Here is a 16195-nt window from a genome sequence, read left to right as displayed (position 1 = left end):
GCCTCTGCCTCCCGAGTGCTGGAATTAAAGGTGTGCACCCCCACCGTCCTGCTGAACACTAGAATTTATTTATGTATGTATGTGCATTAAAGTGCTCACAAAACCCAGAAGAATGCATCAGATCTCTTGGAGTTTACAGGCTTTGTAAGCTGCCTGCTGTGGGTGCTGGGATCTGGTCTCTAGTGCTTTGATAGGCTCTTAACTTCTGAGCCATCTCTCCAATCCAACTCTTTAATAGATTATTTCAGTAGAAATACATAATAGGATGCAGTGAACCTGTTATTATAGTCAAATAATTGACACTGTTGTTGAAGTCATAGTCTGCAAATTACTTTGATGCAGAAGTACTTCATACAGATAATACAAAAATACCTGACTATAGTAATTATAACATGTACCTTTTTTTAAAGCAGTAAATGAGGAACTAAAGGAAAGGAGAAGACTCAAACGATTTTCTCAACGACCTCTACCTTTTGCTTCGGTCTCATCAAAGGTTCCCAGAAAGAGTGGGCGGGCCTCTAAAGGTAAATGGCATTCACACACACCAGAATTGAGAAAGTCAGTCCCTCAGTCACCACCTATGTGTGCTCTTGGTGTGATGGTTTTGAGGGTAGGAAGCTAAATTCACCCATGCTTGACAATTACATTATTACTTTGGTCACTGAGCACTGTATTCCTTTCAGAAATATACTTTTGTCATTTTTCCCTGGACTAAAAAAGACTTAGAGTAGCACTATCCATTCTGCTTTGCATTGCTTATAACCAGGAAAATGAGTGAGAGAAAAGCTAATGTGTTTTCTCCAGTGAAAGTGTAAGCAAATATGAGAAAATAACAGTATGGTCATAAGGAATATTTCTGAAGAATTGTGCTCCTAAGAAGAAATGTTTTTTAGAAGTTTACAGCTTTGGTTGCAAGAATGGAAAGATATACTAAATTGTCATGTAAAACATAGATGATGGCCTAGAATCAATGTGGATTTTAGGAGTGTCCATTTGTATGATGAAAAAGAGTTGTCCATGTATTTTGTATTAGAAGTTTGCCATTCAATAGAACACTAAGTGGTCTGTTATTGGAAATAAGGTATTTTCCTTAAGAATTGCATACATGTATGTAATATATTTTAATCAAGCCTTACCTCATTCTCCCCCCTCCAACTACTCCTCTACACCTACACAACAGTTTCCTCCCAATTTCATGGATTCACTCCCTCTGTTGTTGTTGTTGTTATTTCAACCCACAGAGTCTACATAGTTCTGCTATTATGTGCATACATACAGGACTATCTGCTGGAGCAGAGATTCTCAGGGGCTGCATCCCTGAAGAAAACTGATTCTCCCTCTCTCAGTAGCAATCAGTTGTTAGTAGTTCCTTGCCTAGGGGTGAGATGTCCTAAGTCCCTTTCATATCCATGCTGAAATTTTTGTCTGATTTGATCATGTGCATGAAGTCACAGATGTGAATTTATATATGCAGTTGCCAAATTGTATCTAGAAAATAGTTTTTTGTAGTTATTTACTGCCTCTGGCTCTCATAATCTTTCTGCCTCCTCTTCTGAGATGATTACTAGCCTTGTGGTCACAGTATGATATAGCTCTCTGCTAATCTTTATCTACTGCAAAAAGGATCTTCTCTGAGGAGACTTAAGAGATACACTTATCTGTGTATAAATCTCTAGGAGTTAGTTTAGTACTGTGTACTTTTAGCAGAAAAAGTTCTCCTCTAGGTCTTGTAACCTATACTCAGGTCCTTGGCCTCATTAACATGCCAAGCTTGAGTTCAATCTTCTGAAGAAGACCTTAAATACAATAATACAATACAATCATTAAGTGATTGGTTACTTCCATAGCATTCATACCATTATAGTAACAGTAAATGTATCTTGACCATAACTATAATAGTTTGTAGGGTTCATACCTTTGTAGGACTGTTGATTATTTTTCTCCCTTAATAGAGTGCCCAGCACCACCCAGCACAGTGAAAGCTAGCCAGTAGCTTACAGGCCAGAACAGCTTGATTTCTCTATGTTCTATGTGGTATCTTTAGCAAGTAGGGTCTTATGTGACCTCATAACCTGACCTTAAGTTCTGGGGGGTATCCAAGAACAGTGGTAATAACCCTGCTTATATTTACTGGTCTATGAAGCCCCACTGACCATCCATTTCTAAAGAAGTAACATGTTCCTGGCACTGAGGTTTTGATAGATTATCATGTCTGTAAGGGGCCCCATTTGAACTTTGAACTTTTAGTGTGTGTGTGTGTGTGTGTGTGTGTGTGTGTGTGTGTGTGTGTGTGTGTTTTAGGAAGCTTGTACAAGTAGTACAAGTAGGTTTCCATTTGGCTTTTTCAAAAGCCTTTTGTGTTAGTTATCTCTCTGAAAACTCCCTTCGCTACTCTGCCCTCCAACCCCTAACCCACTTAACCCTTCTTGCTCCATTATTCCCTGTTCTCTTACTGTTTTCCTGACTTCTATGTGTACTCCAAGTTAAGCACATATATCTGGAGATTCAAAGCTAGAGTTCACATAAAAGCAAAAATGTGAAATATTTGTCTCTCCAAGTCTAAGTTACCTCACTAATGGTTATTTCTAGTTCCATCCTTTACTTGGGAATTTCTTGTTCATTTTTCATAGCAGCTTAATAATATTCCATTATGTAAGTGTACCACATTATCATTAGCCATTCATCAGTTGATATGCACCTAGGCCATTTCTATTTCCTTTCTCTTGTGAATAGAGCAGCAGTGAACATGGATGAACTAGTATCTCCGTAATAGGATATAGAGTCCTTTGAGTATATGCTCAGGAGATTTATAGCTGAATCATATGATAAATTTATTTTTAAGGAACCTCTACACTTATTTCCATACTGGTTGTACCAGTTTATACTCCCATAAATAGTGTATAATTATGCTCCTTTCCCCACATCCACATCCAGAATTTTTTGTCCAACTTATTTTTAACTCTTAGCCATTCAAACTGGGGTACAATAAAATCTTAAAGTAGTATTAGTTTGCATTTCCCTATCACTAAAGATATGGAACCATTTTTGAAAGTTTCCAATCCATTTGTATTTGTCACTTGAGATCTTTATTTGGTTACATGCCAAAATTTTAAATTGAGTTTGTTTTTTTTTAGTTCTTTTTATAATCTACACACTAGCCCTCTATGAGATGTAGAGCTTGTAAAGAATTTTTTTTCTCATTCTATAGACTGGCTCTTCACTCTAATGATAGTATACTTTGCTGTACAGAAGCTTTTAATTTAAGCAGGTCTCATTTGTCAATCACTGATCTTAATGCCTGCACTACTGGCATTCTGTTAAGAAAGTCCTTGCCTGTACCTAAAAGTTGAAGTTTATCCCTGGTGTGGGAGGTCCTTCTGTCTGTGTGTTGCTTTCATTGGTTAATTAATAAAGAAACTGCCTTGGCCTGTTGATAGGACAGAACTTAGGTAGGTGGGGAAAACTAAATGGCATGCTGAGAGAAAGTAGGCAGAGTCTGAGAGACGCCATGGAGCCTCCAGAAACAGACGCTGGGAATTTTACCCAGTAAGCCACTGCCACGTGGAAATACACAGATTAATAGTTATGGGTTAAATTAATATAAGAGTTAGCCAATAAGAAGCTAGAGATAATGGACCAAACTGAATACAGTTTCTGTGTGGTTACTTTGAGGCTAAGCTAGCCAGGCAGCCGGAACAAACAAGCGGGCCCTCCTCCTACATATTCCTACTATTCCCTCTAACAGATTTAGTGTATTGGGTCTTATGTTGACATCTTTTATTCATTTAGAATAGAGTTTTGTTCCTTTTTCTACATATTATCTATTCAGCTCAACCAATACCATAAATTGAAGATATCTTTTCTCCAATATATATATTTGGCCTCTTTGTTGATAGCCAGGTGGCTGTAAGAGGGTCAAATTGTATCTGGGTCCTCAGTTCTATATTACTAATTGATGTGTTTTGATGACAATACCATGTTGTTTTTATTGCTATACTTCTATAATATTTCTTGAAATCAGGAATGCTGGTACCTCCAGCCAGTCTGTTTATTATTTGGAATTTTTTGACTATCATGGGTCCTTCTGTGTTTCCATGTAAACTTTAAGATCCTTTTTTCAGTTTCTGTGAAGAAATTGCATTGGTATTTTGATGAGGATTACCAATTGCATTGAATCTGTAGATTGGTTTTTCCATCTTCTGTTATCTTCTTTGATTTCTTTCTTTAGTGTCTTATAGTTTTCATTATACAGATATTTCACTTTGTTAGATTTATTGGAAGATACTTTAATTTTTTAAGATAAAGTCTTACTGTTTAATTCTGGCTGGCTTGAAACTCACTATATAAACCATTCTGGTCTCAAACTCAGAAAGATATGCCCTTCCCTGTCTCTTCAGTAGTAGGATAAAAGGCACAGTAGGAAAACAAGATAAGTTTTTGGTCTTTGTGGTCGTTTGAATGAGAATGACCTCCATAGGCTCAGATATTTGGATGTTTCATCACCATTAGGTGGAACTATTTGGGAGGGATTAGGAGTTATGGCATTGTTGAAAGAGATCTGTCACCAGGGTAGGCTTTAAGATTTCAAAAGAGAGATTCATACAGTGTGACTGTCTCTGCCTTGTTGTTGTGTTTCAATATGTATGCTCTCAGCTATTGCTCAAGTGCCATGCCTGCTTGCTTGTTGCCATGCTCCCCATCATAATGATTATGAGCTCTTAACTCTATAACAGTGAGCCCCAAAATTAAATGCTCTCTTTTCTAAGTGTCTTTGGTCGTGGTGTTTTTTCTGGGCAATAAAAAGTAACTAAGATAGAATGTGGTACCACAGAGTGGGCTAGTGTTGTAACAGGCCTGATGATGCCGTTTTTTTCAGAGGGATGTGAAAGACTTTGGGATTTTGAACTAAGAGCATGCTTGAATGCTATAAGTGGAACTTAATGGGCCATCATAGTAGGAGCTTAGAAGATATTAATGCTGAGAATGATGTGAACCCACTCAAGAGATTTCAGATGAGAACAATATTAGCAACTTGGCTAGCTGTTTTGGTGATATTTTGGATAAGAATGTGGCTGCATTTTGTCCTTGTCTAAGCATCTTCATGACACTAAATTGAAGAGTTCTGGATTAGTTTCATTTGCAGAAGAGATTTCAAGACTGCCAAATATTGACTCTGTCATGTGGTTACTAGTGATCACTCTTATGCTGATCTGCAATGAAAAAGAACAAGCAGGGCTACAAGAAATACAAAATACACAGTTTGAGGAGAAAAAGACCAACAGGAAATTTTATGTTAGAGCCTTGGTTTGTGCTGAAAGAGATAAGGAGAAATGGAATAAAGGGAAGGGTGACCTCAGGGCAAGATGCCACCCAACTAATTCTATAACTTGTGAAAAGGCCTAAGGTATTATCTGTTCCTAAAAAGCAACAACAAATCAAAACTTATGTAAATATTTCAAGGAAGGGGCCAGGTTTCATCCTGATCCTGCAACAGAACTTGGCAGCCATGGTCTGGCTTTAGAGTCAAGAAGGATACAAGAATAAAGGGTTTGTGGAGTCTTCCTACACCATTAAAGAAAGCTACTGAGGTCAGGAGTGTTGCAGGGAAGTCTCTGCATGCAGACCCAGAGAGGCCATTGCACGAAGCTGTGAAAGTGAAGCCTGGATATGTATTGGAGACCCCAGGATGTTGGGGATGTCAGAGCTGTAGGATATCTGCCAAGGAAAGCTGCATACAGTGAGTGGAACCCGTTCAAGAGAAAGAAATGTGTTGCAGTCAGCAAAGCTGGAAGGGCAGAGCCATCTAAGCCCTTTGACAATCCAACATAGATCTGCAGGATTTGGAGGATGCCCTGCTAGGTTTTAGTCTTGCTTTGGTCCAGTATTATATCACTATGCCCCTATTCCTCCCTTTTGGAATGGTAATGTGTATTTTGTGCCATTGCATGTTGGGTATATGTAATTTACTTTTGATTTTACAGGGGCTTACAGTTAAGAAACTGCCTCAAACCTCAAAAGAGACTTTGGACTTTTAAATAGTTTCATTGTTGAAAAACTGTTGAGACTTTTGAAGTTGAATGAGATATATTCTGCTTTATGATATTGCTGCAAGCCTGTGGGGACCATGGAGTGAAATGTGGTAGAATGAGAATGGAACCCAAAGGCTCATAGAGTTGAATATTTTGTCCCCAGTTGCTGGAGCTCTTTGAGAAAGATTAGAAGATGTGACCTTTTTGGAGAAGATAGGTTGCTGAAGGAGGGAGTTGAGGTCATAAAAGCTTACACCAGTCCCAGTTAGCGTTAGTGCTCTCTCTCTCTCTCTCTCTCTCTCTCTCTCTCTCTCTCTCTCTCTCTCTCTCTCTCTCTCTCTTCCTCCCTCCCTTCCTCCCTCCCCTCCCTCCCTCCCTCTGCCGCTTGCTAATGGATCAGATGTAAGCTCTCAGCTCTCAAGTACTGCTCCAGCACCATGCCTATTCCTACGTGTCCCCCACCTTGATGGTCATGAACTCTCTCTCTTGAACCATGAGCTCCCAGATTAAATGGGTTTGTTTTTTTTGGGGTTTTTTTTCCCTTGTCATGGTGTTTTGTCGTGGTAATGGAAAAGTAAGACATCCTTCTAAAAGAATTTGAGCTGTTGAAGATTATCTCTTTTCCCCCTATATGACATGAAAGGTTTTCTTGAAACTTCTGAGAATTCATCAATAGGTGATTTCTTGTATCCTGCGTATACTTCAGTCTCCAAGAGTGTTTCTGAGATTGTGTCAAATCCATCAAGTACATCTATAGTTATGAAAAAATCGTCTACCTTGAAGACTTATAAGCACATTAAATACTAATGGAAAAAGAAAAATGAAGGTATATTCAAGAATAGTGTTTCTCAGTCAGTATGTTTATCTTTTTCCTTGAGGATTACGTCCCTGACCATACCAGCTGATCACCTCTTAAAATGTCAAAATTAGAGAGGTCATGTTCTCTCTTCCACATTGCCGGGGACAATACTGTTGTGGCTGTTCCTGTCCTCATAGCATCACAGAACTGTCTCTGGGACTTTGACTCACCAGCCGTATTAGATAGAGACTTCTCTGATTAGTAGTTCTCAAGCAGGTGTAAACAATTCCTCAAGTGCTGCGAGAACTCTTAACCTCTCATGGCTATTTCGGCCAAGAAGGACACATTCCTTCTCCTTGTTTCTGATGTGCTGCCATATCTGTTGAGACCTTTCCTGGTACCAGCCTGTGTGTGGCTTTTGAATCAGGTCTCTGGCATCCTGTTTCTGTAACCACATCATTTCCCTAATCATCATATCCACTGTCATTCTATTAGATCTGCCAAGAAAAGGTGGCATCTTCTTTGAAAAGAAAAATATTACATAGCATTTCCTGCTGCTACTACTTAACCTTTTAAGGGCTAAGAGTGTAGGAGAGTGAAGGAGATAATAAGTGTTCTGTCCATTTTCTTTAGACTGGGTTGAAGAGTAGAGAACATAAAAAAGCAATGACCTTGGTTTTTTTTAATCATGGATGTTATCTATGAGCAACCTCACTATACACATCTATGACACATTTAATGTTGTCTCTTCTATCCTACACCACCTCCTTTAGTGATTGTTTGTTTTTAAAGTGATATTGTTTACCAAAGTTCTAAAAATGGATATTTAGTCCATAAGAACTAATATGAAATGTTAATTCTAGGTTCACTAAATATCAACTTGTGAAAAAGGCTTTCTTAGTAAAAGATTGTAAAATTTTCTGATTTTAAAATTTCTAATGCTAGTTATCTGACTTCCAAATGTTTGAGTAATGCTACATCCTAGGAATGGAGAGATAAATAGTAATGATATTGCTTATTAGTGCTTTGTGATGCTAGAAATAAGTCATCATCATCATGTGACATTATGTGCCAGGCATATATTTGATATGGCTTCATCTACATAATTTTTAAAACTCCTTGAAGAATAGCTACTAGTAAACATTTTCAGTGAAAAAAAATCTCAGAAGTCACTTGGCTATGATTCCTGAGACAAAAATGTGGCTAGGCCAATTCTTGAATCTAGACACTGATTGCCTGCACCTCTAGAGAAAAGATAACTATTTCATTTCAAAACTTTCTAGATTTGTCATTATTTTCTTTCAGGTTCTGTGACTATTAGTTTAAGCACCATTTATCACTGTTGCTGACACAACTCTTATTGTATTATTCTTTCATTATTTGAATAAAAGAAAATTGTTCATCTTTACATTATGAAGAAATTCCATGATAGTCAGGAGAAATTAAATCACTTTATTTCAGGTATATTTATTGTTACCCCCAACCTCTAAAGACAGGAAAAATTATACCTGAACTTTGTTTTCTAATGATTAGTTTGTTTCATATTTGAGTAGTAGTCATGTAGTGTTTACAACCACCTCTGATCATTTTGAAGATGCATCCTCAATTTTGTTTCAGTAATAGAGTGAAGACAGAAGATCTTATAGTCTTAATTTGAAATTAATTTTATGCCAGAAATCATACCTTTTCACACAGTCTAGCTGTAAAGTAGTTACATGTTATACAAGACATAACTATACCAGATTCTGATGACAGAAACCTTTTTAAAATCTAGGTTGGTTTAGAAATATAATTAATCTTGTAAATATTTTAATATTTATGGCATTGTTGAGTAAAAGATAACTTCTGATTGTCCTAATCCTCAAATGGTACAACATTGTCTGTAGACTTGTCCAGCCTGGGACTCATGGGTCACAAGTGTGCCAGGATAGTTGAGAATATAGCCCAACAGATTTGTAAATGACATCATGTTGCAGTATCAAATGTTGGAAACTCCCAGCTACATTATCACCAGTTTTACCTAAATTAATGAAGTCCAGCAAATTTTTATTTATGTTTTCTGAAATTTTAAGGCTAGGATGTATTTTAGTAGATATTTATTTCCCTTTACAGTTGTGGTTTTGTAAAGAAAAGAAAAAGTAGAACTACTCACAAAATCATTATAATTTTGAACACATTTTCTTTACTTTTTTATACTTCTTGGGGTAAATACTCAAAGCATCCATATATTTGCCATGACCTGGATGATAAGGAACAAATTAAATACCTTTGACTAATTCATACCTAGAAATATAAACAGATTTTTCCTAGAAAAGTTCAAAACCTTCTTTATCATCACAGTTCAAAACCTTCTTTATCATCACACACTCAGTAGGAAGTTGAGCATTCTCCTTAAGTTAATGAGTATTTGAACACAAATTTCTACACGACTTAGTGAACACCTCTAAAACCTGAACCTCATCAGATGAATACCGTAGTTGTATTTTGTCTTGTTGCCTTTTTATTAAATGTCTAATCAAAATATCTATTGCTGTATAGTGAATCATGAAAGAGGGATCAAATAAAAATACTACTAAAGCTACTTTCTGACAGAGCTGAACAGGAAATAATTTTTTTCTTTAAAATTGAGATTAACATTTAAGCCAGAGATGAGAATCTATAGTGTAAAAGTGATGCTAAAAATGACCATACTGAATTGAGGAGAATGCTTCCAATAACTGATCTCCTTTTCAAACATAATGGGATTGCTGAAATATATTAGTTAAGTTGAAAAATATAAGGATTATAAATCTGTAAACTTGAAAGGCCCCATCATATTTAACAAGATAACATTAATTTAGAAGAAAAAGAAATTAAAAGAGCAGCTTGTGCGAAGTTTGTTGGATCTGTTCAAAGAAGACAGTACTGAATTAGCTCAGCTTATCCCAATTTAATCCAAGTAGCACCTTTTCCTGTACTTGCTTGTGACCTAAGAGGCCTTGGATTGCTACACGTGTTTCATGAACATGGAAGCTTTGTACTTTCTGTGTAAAGTTGTTCTGTTCTTTGGGGAGGTCCAGTGACATACTCTGTGCAGCACTCTGCAGATCATCTTCCTTAAGGCTCTCATGAGATTTTACAGTTGGAATCTTGAGTCCTTACTTAGGTACTGAAGAGAAGGTTCCAGGGTGAGACCATTACTTTCTACCTAACGTCTCTTCTTTCAGGATTATGATCAGGTCAAGTATGATTTGTTTTTTTTCCCCTCCCATTGAAGCTTCAAGTTATATAGCTGTACCTGACCCCAGTGTCCTGAAACAAGGCTTCTGTAAGGACCCTTCAACCTGGTCTGTGGATGAAGTGATACAGTTTATGAAACATACAGATCCTCACATATCAGGCCCCCTCGCCGACCTCTTCAGGCAACATGTAACGTATCTTTTGATCCGGTTTTCCTGCTGCCCTTATGCCTTTGAATGACCTCTGTGCAGGCCTTTCAGTTTGCTACTGAGTTGTATGGATGGTGGGGGAACCATATCAACTGATCTTTTTCATTTGGGAGAAAGATTGCTTTGCCCAACATTCAGGCCTTAAATGGTAGGTTAACTGACTGTTCTTTAAATGGGTATCTAAGAATCTCATACACTAAACAAACTCAAGTTTTCAAGAGGTGGTATTATAGGATTGCCACTCTCATGTAGACCACCCCTTCTTGTAATGACAAATACAAGAACCCTCCCCCCAACCTGCTCCCTGTTCTATTCTAGGACCACGAGTAGGAGGGGTTAACCCACAGCATATACCAGGGTGACCTTCTCGTGATACCCAGTGAAAACAGCAACTTCATTATAATTTGAATAACAAATAGGCTTTTATGAAATAAATTGTATACTTACAACAATAAAAAAATTTTAAAAGGATTCCTTGTGACTGTTAAGTAATGTGTTCACAACATTTTATAATATAAAATCATTGGTTTAATGTCTGGTGTACACTATTTTATGCGTGCGTGTGTGTGTACACATGTGTGTGCAGGTGCAAATGCACATGTGTATATATATATGTCTTATGGGAGCCAGAGGACAATCTCAGGTATCACCTTCAGTAAGGCTATCAAGCTTCCTTTGACACAGGGTCTCTCTTTGCGATCTGGGGGCTTATCAACTAGGTTACACTGATTGGCCAGCACACCCCAGGGATTATCATGTCTTTACCTCTTCGTTGCTGGAATTTAAGTACATGCCACCATGTCTGGCATTTTTACGAGGATTCTGGATATTCAACTCCAGTCTTCATGTTTTCAACACAAGTGTTTTACTGACTGAGCAATCCTTCCAAGCCCCTCTTCAATATTTTAAGTAAATCAATATTTGTTTCAACACCTAACTAGCTTCAGACAGCTGATTAGCTTTTAACATGAAGATGAAACTGTATAGCATGTTTGCAGTTTACACTGATAATGACATACTCCTCTCCCTTCTCAGAAAGTTAATAACATATGAAATTTATTTCTACTATTCTTAGTCTTTAACTATTTGTCATAAATATGTGCTAATATTTTGTTTAGTACACAGTAAAGTCAGATACTTTGGTACTTAGAACATATATTGGAAGTACGGGGTTAAACCTTTTTCTTAAAAATTTAATTAAGTTTGTAAATTGTCAAATGATGCTCCATTGTACAAATCAAATTTTATTAGTTTTCATAGAAATATATCCAGAGAATGAATATATATACATATATATGTATTTATATGTATGTATATATAGTACAATACTGTATAAACTATGGAAGGATTCTTATTATAATTTTCTTCTCTCTATAGGAAATTGATGGAAAAGCTTTGCTACTACTGAAGAGTGAGCTGATGATGAAGTATATGGGGCTGAAACTAGGACCAGCATTAAAACTATGTTACTACATTGAAAAACTTAAAGAAATAAAATATAATTGAAAATGTGAAAATTTAGATTAGAGACAATTCTCAGGTATACTTAAAATGTTTTACTTTAAAAGTAATTTCCTTCTCATCAGTTTGTATTTTATGAAAGGTTTTTATAAAAATATTTTATCAAAATTGTAGTACAATTACATTGATAGTATGCTCTTACTCTTTAAACGACACTGAATATGTTTTATTAGCATACTTATAACTGGCAATTTATTATTTATGTCTTTAATTATTTTTATTGTGTTTACAAGTGTACGTAATGTAGCAAACAGAGGAAAACCTTTTATTAGGATTAATTTTTATATCTAGAACCAAATAGCTAAACCCCAAAGGGGAAAATACCAGCAACATAATCTATTACAAAACCATGACAATTTTCTCTCAAAAGAACTTAATGATGCACTTAAGCTCCCGTCTCCTTCCCCATTATTCTATTCATGATATACTACTTCTAGAAAGGAAAGAGCCATATAAATTATTCTCCTTTGTTTTCATGACCTTGCTGGTGTATCTGTTCATACAAAGGGGAAAACACAAGTTTATAAGCTTGCATAAAGTGTTCTTACTAGTCTTTGATATTTTTAGGATAGATTAAAGTGAATAAATTTTGTTTATTCTACCAGAGTATATTGGATGGATTGGATAAACTTTATACCTATTTTACAATTTTCTGAATTTTTGCTAAGCTCAAACATTAGACATCCAATCCTGACATGTCTATTTTCAAGATATTTGTGTCCAAATTTTAAAAAATATTTTATTTTGTGTTTATTACTCATATGGATACTTTAGCATATTTATGTACTCTTCTATATTTGTGAGAATACACAAGTGATCTTTTGATTTATTATGGCACTTTACACTGCCACAAAGGTAATAAAGAACTATATATAGATGTTTATTCCATCAAAAATATGTACATCATTTTACTATTATCAGTACCTCTCAGCTTATTATTCAGGTGTTAAGAAACTCTACTTAGATTGGCTCCCACATAGGGAAGCTCTTTATCCTATGCAATATTTCTAATTAATTTACTTATTGAGCCATCAATTCTACTACATTTTAAAAGATTGGTGCTCTATTTTTATAAATGAGAGCTTTCAAAGGAAAATGATGCTACATGCCATTACATTATATAGTGATGTAATACATACAAGCTGTGAGAATCAGTTATACATGTATTAGCCATTTGTTCTAAATGTCAACAAAATGTTCACCAGGACAAGAATGTCCATTTTCTCTTTAAAATACCAAATGTGTTTTATATAACAACAGAAATGTATAAGAGATTATTTCACCTATGTCATATCTGATACAACTATATTCTTAAAATTGATCTTCTTGCAAATTGTTTGTATGAAGATGCTATGTTCAGTTGAGTGATCGTCAGGTGTTTGTAATACTATGTTTTGTTATCTTCAAATTTGAAGAATATAATAAAGTTAAATAAGCACAGCAATTAATACCTAAGTCTGAGATTTTATTTTACTTTCCTTCTCCACAGTGTATTAATATGTGGGCTTGTTGGTCTTGTAAAAAGGGACTTTGAAACTACTTAGTACTGTACTTAAGAGTAAAACCCTGGTTTTCCATACCACAGAAGAGGTTTTACTTGCAGTTTTCTGTGTAAATGAGGTGGGTTGAAATCTCTGGGGCTCATTCTACAGGCTGAAGCTGTCACATCTTATGAAGTCCCCTGAAACTGATCCAGTGTGAAACAGTGTAGGATAGAATATATACATACACAAATGCTCGCCATCAGAATACACCATCGGACAATCTTTCTTTCCTCTACTTCCTTTGTTTTTTAGAATTTCACATGAACAGAAAATATTTAGGATATCTTTCTCAAAAGTGCTAAGAGTCAAACCCAAAGTCATCTATCACTAAACTATATCTCCAGTCATTTCGTGTTTTCAGTCTCACCTATATAACTTAAATTGACCTTAAACTCACAATGCTTCAGCCTCCGTGGTGCTAGAATTGTATGAGTGTGCTTAATCTCTGCTTAGATATTTATTAGTTGGTATTAATATTATTTTATTTTTAAATAAAAAGGTAAAGTGAGGATATGGAGACATTAGAGCCCTTATATGATAGTGGAGATTTAAAATATAGTTACTGTGTAAAACAACTACTATGTTATATATCAAATCGCAAAATTTTTAGAAAGCATCCAATGCTTAGAATATCAGTATTCCAAACAGTCTAAAGGTAAAAACGAATCTTTATCATCAGGTGAATGAAGTATGAAACACACTCTGTGTGTGTGTGTATGTGTGTGTGTGTGTGTGTGTGATTTATTCTTTAAAATGAATGAAATTTTGACACATACTGCCAGATGAATTACATTAAGCCAGGCACAAGGACAAATTCTGTATGAATCCACTTACATGAAATTTAGAAATAGAAGTTACCAGGTGGTCATTAAAAAGGAAATGGGAAGTTACTGTTTCATTGCCCCAGAATTTCAGTATGGAATGAAAGAAAAGTTGTGGCTTTAGATAGTACTAATGGTTGTACAACATTGTAGATATATGTAATGCTCACTCATTGTATATTTACAGTAGCAAAGTAGTAAATTTGTGTATATTTATCAAGGTAAATTAGAATAAAAGAAAACAAAGTTGAAGTAATAGATGTGAAAAGATAAAAAAGCATTTTTTTTTCTCTACAAACACTCTCAGGAATCATGTAGAAGAGTTCAATTTTAAAGATAAGCCATTCTTAAAGTATCTAGGCTGATTTATTTCATCAGTCCCTCTTGCAATCCCATGTCTCTTAGCAGCTGTCTTTTGCTTATCAGCAATCAATCAAAAAAAGGCAAAACCGATTCCCTGTGTATTTCCCATCTCAAGTGGCTTTTTTATTTTTATATTACTTTTATTCTCTTTAAAGACTTTATTATTTTTAAACAATTTTTTACATTTTAAAGATTTTATTTATTTATTATGCATACAGCGTTCTGCCTCCATGTATTCCCTCACCCCAGAAGAGGGCACCAGATCTCATTACAAATGGTTGTGAGCCAACATGTGATTGCTGGGAATTGAACTCGACCTCTGACTCAACCTCTGAGCCATCTTTTAAACAATGTTTTCTAACTGTCTATACCCTTTCTCTTTTTTTAAGCCTATGCATATTATTAAACACCTTTTTAGAGGATTTTCCATCTGGACCTCTTTTACTGCATATCTTTTAGACTTTTTTGAGTGCATAAACCTTTAAATTGCTAAGTGGTGTGTCTAGGACCTCCGCATGGCTTTGGTGGCTGGCTGTGCTTGCTTCTTTGGTCACGAAAGCCAAGCCTAATGCCCAGTTGGAGGTTCGTTTGAGCAGGAACTGCATTTAACCCCCACACACACACACCCCAACTCCGAAATGCTGATGGCTTGCACTGTGGCAGGCATTTTTTTTAATTTAGCTTTTTTGTTTTGTTTTGCTTTTATTTAATGTACTTGCTGCTCAAGGGCTTGCTCTTAAAGAAGCTGTATCTGTTTTTTGCTGTTTAGTGTTTTTTTAAAGCTTTCTCAATCCCTAGGTGAAAATATGGGGCCCATGGTGAAATGCCAAAATGTTGTTGGTTTTGGGGTTTTTTATTTGTTTGTTTTGTTTTTACTCTTTGACTGCCACCGAGTTCCCAAATAATTGCATGGAGACTTAACATTTTCTTTTGCATGTCCAGCCTTAGCTTGGCTTATTTATAGCCTGCTTTTCTTAAATTATCCCATCTACCTTTTGCCTCTGGGCTTTTACAACTTTCTCTATTTCTGTATCTCTTTTCTTTCCTTCTTATTCTGTGTCTGACATCTTTACATCTTTAAACAAATTCTCCACAGCATAAACAAATGTAACAACACATCTTCAACTAATATTCCACAACAGTGCTATATCCCATGTACCTCTGTAGCTTTTCTCACTTTTAAAGCAGTGTATCCTTTATGGTGATTTGGAATCTCAGGTTCCACATTGTGATCCATAATTTTCTTGGACCCTGGGATCCTTTGTCACCTTTGTTTCTATTGCTGTGGAATTTGGTTAGGGGCCCACTCCTCACTCTAACAGTGTTTGACCAAGAAAATGAGGAAATGGATCTTTTGTAAATGAACTCACCTGCTATTGATCCCAATAACACAGCACATGCCTTCTTTAAACCTGTCAAATCCCCATTCCACTTCCAGTGTACCAGTATACCTGCCTCCTTCCAGCCTCTGCTTTATTTTCTTTAACCTTGTGAATTTTTATATTGTCCCCAATTGATATTGCATCCCATCATGAACCCTTGTTTATCTAATGGGCACAAGGACCTTAAGAATCCAACTAGAATCTTTAAACACTGGCAATAAATGAATCTCGGATGTATTTGATTCTGTCACGAGAGTGGTTTACACCAAATTGCTGCTACCTAAAGACTGGGTTGGGCTGTTGACAAA

General features: G+C 35.9%; 1 protein-coding gene across 16 annotated transcripts in view; it reads left to right on the top strand.

The window, feature by feature from the left end:
• The window catches only part of Scml2 (Scm polycomb group protein like 2), a 149936-nt gene extending 136715 nt beyond the window's left edge, over window positions 1-13221 (top strand). For 11 of the 16 annotated variants that reach the window (XM_085684788.2, XM_085684798.2, XM_085684796.2 and 8 more), the window contains 3 exons: window positions 411-524; window positions 10085-10236; window positions 11634-13221. In XM_085684788.2, the coding sequence (XP_085540914.2) occupies window positions 411-524; window positions 10085-10236; window positions 11634-11762 (395 nt within the window). In that variant the 3' untranslated portion in view covers window positions 11763-13221. The remainder of the gene's footprint in view (window positions 1-410; window positions 525-10084; window positions 10237-11633) is intronic. The other 5 variants (XM_085684794.2, XM_085684791.2, XM_085684790.2 and 2 more) reach the window with 3 other exon arrangements.
• Window positions 13222-16195: the final 2974 nt, after the last annotated feature.

This window comes from Myodes glareolus, chromosome X (genome assembly GCF_982192425.1).
Source record: "Myodes glareolus chromosome X, mMyoGla1.1, whole genome shotgun sequence".
Taxonomy (NCBI): domain Eukaryota; kingdom Metazoa; phylum Chordata; class Mammalia; order Rodentia; family Cricetidae; genus Myodes; species Myodes glareolus.
The sequence above is the reverse complement of the archived record's forward strand: the minus strand, read 5'-3'. Positions and strand labels throughout refer to the sequence as shown.